Source organism: Limanda limanda, chromosome 5, assembly GCF_963576545.1.
Source record: "Limanda limanda chromosome 5, fLimLim1.1, whole genome shotgun sequence".
NCBI lineage: Eukaryota > Metazoa > Chordata > Actinopteri > Pleuronectiformes > Pleuronectidae > Limanda > Limanda limanda.
In genome coordinates, this window is record NC_083640.1 from 9,798,526 (window position 1) to 9,805,278 (window position 6,753).

Below are 6,753 nucleotides of genomic sequence, written 5' to 3' on the forward strand. Positions count from 1 at the left end.
CGGGTGGGTTTAGGTAGCGAGCGGGCTATGGGGTAGCAGGAGGAATTGACGCCAGCTCACACTTTCCGCCGAGACCAAACAGGGAAGGATACAGACCCGGACTGACACCATTTCACATAGTTCTACAAGAGTGCTGTTATGAAGTGAGCATGAGCACAAAATGCAAACTGCTTGTAAAACTCCACAGGAAAGATTCTGCAAGAAGCTGCTAAAGCTGCACGGTTTAAGTGGCCTGTTGGTTGCGTCACCAGTGATTTATGTGTAAAGTGGAACATTAGAAACATGTTATGGCAATAAAATTACCTCAACCCTCTACTTTGGTTTGTGTTACACTAATTACACGTGACCCTGATAACCCCTGTGTGCTATAAATGTTGCTGAGATATACGGTTGTTTAAATACGTAATAAAATGTAAGGGTAATCAATCAAAATACCCCATTTTTTAAAATGTCAAATTATATCCAAACCATCTTCTTATCTCTCGCAAATAAAACTGCATTCATAGAAATTTCAAAACATTTTTTTTGCCATTTTCAATTCAATGATCTCAAGCACAAGCAAAGAGTTGATTATCAAAATAATTCACTCCCGGCAAGAGCTCTTAGCCAGCCATGGCATTTCTGCGGTCGCTGGCGATCTGTTCCTAATTGAACAGGGCCGCTGAAATGATGTTGATGTGTTTAACTTTGAAGAAAAAAATCTTTCAAAAACTATAAACCCTGTCAAAAATGTTCGCTCTGTTGACACAGCGCTTGGTTGCAAAAATATTTGTCCGCTAACATTCAGGGCTACAACACTGAGGGTTGTCTGAAAGTGAGCCCAGTCCGGCACACAGTTCCCTCTGTTGCAAGAGTATCCACACAGCCTCACCTGAGTGCCCCCCCACCCCCACAGACTTTACACACACACACACAAACGTGCAGCACGCATGGACGCATGTGTGCACATTCACACACACACACACACACACACAGCAAGGTGAGCAAAATTCCAAGTGAGCCACCTGATGAAAAGACACCTCAACACAAACAGGCTTTGCTTATGCAGGGAGAGGCCCTTTTATTCAGCGAGACAATGTCTGTGTTGACTTTTCTTTGTCTGCACATTTTTAAGCACCAAAAGCAGCAGAAAGAATGGGAAGGGAAGAAAAAAAAAAGAAGCCGGAGAGGCATGCAAACGTAGCCCCTGACATGTTCAGACTAATACAAGCTCTCCATTCATATTTCAATCTCAGACTCTTTTCTATTCAACACTCATGCCCGGTACATGGAGTGTCCCACTGCAGGATTTGATGAAGATATATTTGAGTGGCTAACCTCGCTCTCACTCACTCGCCACCTCTCACACACAAGAGGCATTTCACTCTTTAGTGACGATGATGATGTACTAGCGGAATTATCTCAGAGTGCGGGTGAAGCTGACAAGAGATGGCGTCAAGCGTAGTTAAATCTGGCACTGGTCGGTGGCTACGGGAACAATGTGGCCATAATCACATCAATGAATCGACAAACAATGAGCTGCATTCGTCGAGTTGACTTCGTAGGGGGAAAAAACTCTTTTGGCTCCGCAGACCATGGCAGGCAGAAGTCTGGTGGAACATCTCTGCAAACATAAAACCTCCTCCTCAGCTCTCGGTGGATTACAGCGGAATGTCAGCTCCGAGCAGGCTTTAAATCAGTTATGCTTGGCCCCCAGGGGAACTCTGAGCTGATCCCATGTAGGCCTGTCTCTCATTGCTCATGATAGGGTTGCCACATCCAAATTTAAAAGTTCAGGCCTCAAATCCTTCATGTAGCACATTGCGGAGTGAAATTTGCTGCACGGTGACTCTTGTGCAACATCTTGTATCTGTTATTTAACACGGGGTTATTTTAAATACGGCTATGTATGTAAGCATTATACTGCTCCTCATAGCTTTATCATTACACAACAGTACTACGTTGTCAGGCCAGAAGGGGGAGTTGTAAATAGATACATGCAGGATATGTAAAAATACACACAAAGCACACACTGTTCTATCTACAATTACCAAATAATATTTAGGTCTAACATGGCCTCACAACTACAGTATGAAACTGAGGTTCGATGTGTGGAAATAAAAGCCATGGATTCCTTAACTTCCCACGGGATCAATAAAGTATCAATACATCTATCTCTGTTGACTAGCATCACATAATGTGATTGAGAAACATTATTCGAATGTGCGTCATGTAGGGATGCAAACCTTTTGTTGGCTAAATGATTGACTGTTCCTACGCTCACTAATTTGTCTGATCGGTACTAATACTGGCCGGTTGAGGTTATAATTTAAATTTCATTAACGTAGAAAACTAGCTCACGGTTGCCCTCGAGATGTTATGCAGTCACCTGCCACCAGAAGGAGTTGCAGAAATCGCTTCTCTCCACGCGCAATTTAGATTAATAATACTTAGCATGTTCGAAATTGAAGAAAGATGGCATCTCGTAACATCAGCAAAGTTTATTTATTTAAAGAAAATAAGGTGGTGTGTAGGCTGTGTCAAATTAATTTGCATCTTGACGCTCGCCTTGAATTTAAGAGGGCTACTGCTGCTAGCACTGCTAATGTTAGCCACATTTCGCAAACTAATATGTCTCTGCAGACATGCTGGGATCCTGATTTCATTTTGCAAAGCTTTCAGTGTTATCGTATTTTTAGACTCTCCTAAATTTAAATTTAAATTTAATCGTCAAAAAATGCGGAATATACTGTCTCATGCAGCACGCGTACCACCTCAGTCCACACCAGTGATAAAGCAAATCTGTCTCTAACAGCAAGGCTTTCAAAGACAAATAAATCTTATTTAAAGACCAAGAGAGGTGGCAACACTAATTAGTTCACCCTGTGGGCAAGTTTTATCTCACAAGCCCATCAGCATATATCCCAGAGAACAATACTGCATGATCAACTGCCGAGCTCATTAGTGAGACTAAGTCATTGGCCTGACGTGGGGGCAAGCCACTTGTAAATATCATCCAGTATATCCGACTGTATTCCACTTTATCCACAGGTGTAAACAAACCAAACCCTGACTTTGAGCCTTAACAGGCACTGAAACAATCCTCTCATCAATCAAATGCACTGCATTCACACTAAGCCGCGAGCACAGGGCAATGTAGAGACCTTGAGACATCTGCTAAGTATGCCAGCCATTGTCTGCCTGCTTGTTTTCTGCCACGCCGATGATTGACACAGCCAGCTCACTCTGTCCCATTGACCTCATTTCTTCTTCCATAACATGGAGGATTATACCTTCAAATTTTAAAGCCTCTCCAATTATTTGCTACTTTGTCACGAGGAACCAGAACAGCCGTTTTGATTTGCAGCTTTTGTTTTGCTGGACAAGAAACACAAGGTAACAAGAGGGTTCCACAGGACCGATACAAGTCAAAACAAAGCAGAGACAATGTAATAGACCGATAAAAAAATCCACTCAATTACCAGACAAACCAAATATGAGATTAGATTGGTTTGTTAGTAGCTTCATAGTTCAGCAATTTATAGTTTAAGTATTAGGGTATTTCCTTATTATGTCAACCAAAGTTTTCAGAAATAAAAATATAGTAAATATAATGAGGGGAAAATATATTATTCCTAAAAAATAAGTACTCAGAAGCATGGAGGTAGACCATGCACACGGGGGGTATTTATCCCCCAGTGTGAGCAGAGTGGCCATTTAGTTAATGAGCTCCAATGGAGACCTCCAATGAAGCCATCACGGCTGCTCAGAATAACAATGGTCAACTAACGCCTTTCTAATTGAATGGAAGATACAGGGAGGAGAGGGGAGTGGGCCTGGAACACTGAAAAGGAGACAGACAAAATAGGAGGGGGTGGTCTTTTCAGTCAGATGCCTCCCAGGCCTTAACGAAAGTACTTTTTTTGTTTGTTTTTTTGGGGAGGGGGGGTCATGCATTGGGGGATGGACGAGCTTGGAGGAACTCCGCTCTCCAGCAGGGATTATTATAAGGAAGTTTGCACAGCCCCATTTAAACTGTACTGAATGGGCTCCCCTCCCAAGCAGTGTTGGGTTGAATTGTTTAAAAATGTGTTGTGTTTTTTTCGGATTCTCTAAATCCGACGTCACTTCCTCTGACATGTTCTTTGACCATAAAATGGGATTTTATCACAATGAAGGTTTTTGTGCGACTTCATTGTGGATGTTTGCATCATTGCTAACTGGTGTGAAATTATGGTCACTCCCAGCTCTTCACTCGCTGTAAGCCATGTCAAACGTGATATTCATAACTAGAAAACACTTTTCTCTGGAAAAAACATACTGCACAGCGGCAGCAGGAAAAAAACAAACATGCGTGTGAACGGGTTTTGAGGCCTTTCACAGCCAAATTAACAACTGGGGTCATGCAGCAAGTTGTGCATCAACAACACTAACATATGACTCTCAGCCTTGATACTGTGGTGAAATCCCTCCCATATGAGTCAAAGCGAGGTATTACATTGATGTTACTGCAGGATATGAATGTCTTGTTTTTAAAAAATGTGTGCACAAAGTCTCAAAATACGCCAAGCTGCAAACTAAAGGAATACACCTACTTTAGGAAAGGGATCACAGTGGGAAACTTGAAAATAATACCTTGCACCTCTAATGGACATCTCACAAAGACACCAGCAAAATATCTGTCAGCACATGCGATGAAATGAGCTTTAGCAAGGCGAGGTCACAATAAGGACTGTAATTATGAGATCCAGTCAGAGCAGTGCAGGGTGTTTTCACTGAGAAATTGCCATTAATCCCTTTAGAATGACTGATGTGTGTGTGAACTTTGAGCCGAGTGAGAAGTTGTCAAATGCAGGCCCTGGGTGGAGGGCTGGGTGGCACAGAGAAATTTATATCCCCCCCTCAAAAAAAAGAACAAAGAAGTAGTTAGTACTCCTTGAGAGGCCACTCGGAGGGAATATGGCGGTGTGTCAGTGTGCAAGGAACTTTTACGCACAGGCCAAACTTTTTTTTTCCCTTCCTCCCGTCGCGCTGAGTGCAATAGAAAGAGGATAAAGAAACATCCACAGCCACACTTACTGTTCTGGCACTGGGGGACAGCGCTCCGTTGGATAGGTATGGGTTGGAGAGGTCTGGGATCATGAGGAACGGGTAGCCGGGATAGTGAGGACTCTTAAAAAAGCCTCCATCTTGCTGCCTCCTCAGGGCTGCAGGGGTGTACAGAGAATAAGGAGAGTCATGGTTAATGCAGGCGCTGAAGGTGGCACAAGCACCAGCTCCGGCGCAGAAAGTACCGAGGGTGTTTTTATTTGTTTTTTTTACCTTCACTGAAGTAGTCTCTTGTTTTCTCATAAGTGTCCGAGTCCACTCTGGTTTGGGGGCGCCTCTCCGCTTGCTGACAAGGAGAAAACACACACACACACACGGGCAGGGGAAGAAAAACTATATTGAAAACTTTTGCAGCAGCATTACAAAAAAAATCACACCCTTTGCATTGGACGGGCTGGGGGACATAGAGCATGCTGTTGCACGATGGGGTCTTCTTCTTCTTCTTCTTCTTACCTCGGAGTCCGACGAGCTGCTGTTGTTCTCCGACTCGTTCACCAGGGAGGACTTCACGTCGTCCAGGTCCCTCTCCGCGGACACGTTCTCGGAGATCTTCTCCTCCTGCTCCCCTTCGTCTTTGAACGAGATCATCTCATCGTTGGCCCCCAGGTCGTCCCCGCCGCCTCCGTTCAGCTGAGGCATGTTGGATGAAGGATCACACACACAGGGGGGGGGGAAACAGCAAAAGGCTCGGAGCAGCTATTCACTTCTGTTATATGGATATAGCGTCGTAGAAAACTCCCTTCTCATCCCCGGAATTCTCCGTGGTCCATGGTGAAGAGCCTCGCGACAACAATAATCCACAGTTTTAAAGTTGCGACACTACCGCGGACGGGTAAAATATCGATGGATAATTATGGCGTCGGTGGCCGGATGCGCAGCGCACAAAACTTGGCAAAGTTTCGCCTCCTCCTCCCGCAGCTTGTGGACAACTTGTGGCCCCCGTGTTTGTTGCTGCTGCTGCTGCTCAGGAATGGGGGTGGTGGGTGGGTGTAGGGTTGGGGGGGGGGACTTTCTCTCTCTCTCCCCTTACAGATCCAAGTGACCTCAAGAAACACAACTCAAGTCCAAGCGAGAAGAAGAAACACGTCCGATTTCATCTCCTCGTATCCAAACAATGGCTCGGGTAGAAAAACAGAAAGAGGACGAAAAAAAAAGAAAGGCTGCAGCTCGGTCGTCTTCACTTCTCTCTCGATGGGTTTCTTCCCACAAGTTGTTTTTTTTCCCGCAACAAGAAGAAGAAGAAGAAACGAACTTGGGAAAAAAAGCTACGATGCGATCTGTGAGAGTGTGAAAAATGTTTTTCAGCTGAACGTGGTCGCCCTCTCCCTCCACATCGCTGCCGGGGAATGCGCCCTGAAAAACTACTTGGTTGTTCAAGTGGAAGAAAAAGCGCAGCCCGTCCGAACAGGGGCGGAGTTAGATCTGAAAACCGACACTTCGTTCAGCAGCGTGGAGACCAGCCCCAGTCTTAACCCTCAAACCCCCGCTCTGCAGCTTCTTATCATTACCATCGTTATTATTATAATGATTCATTACAACAACAGCAACAACTAAACAACAATTATAACAGTAATAATAAGAATGATATTAATAATATTAATACATATTGTATTCATTTATGAACATTAATTTATGTTCATCAAAAATAATTGAATCCAGGGGCGG

General features: G+C 44.2%; 1 protein-coding gene across 2 annotated transcripts in view; it reads right to left on the reverse strand.

The window, feature by feature from the left end:
* Positions 1-6,417, reverse strand: part of tcf7l1b (transcription factor 7 like 1b) — a 33,040-nt gene extending 26,623 nt beyond the window's left edge. For both annotated transcript variants that reach the window (XM_061071461.1, XM_061071459.1), the window contains exons 1-3: positions 5,542-6,417; positions 5,302-5,374; positions 5,059-5,186 (exon numbers count right to left, since the gene is read on the reverse strand). In XM_061071461.1, coding sequence (XP_060927444.1) covers positions 5,059-5,186; positions 5,302-5,374; positions 5,542-5,727 — 387 coding nt within the window. In that variant the 5' untranslated portion in view covers positions 5,728-6,417. The remainder of the gene's footprint in view (positions 1-5,058; positions 5,187-5,301; positions 5,375-5,541) is intronic.
* Positions 6,418-6,753: the final 336 nt, after the last annotated feature.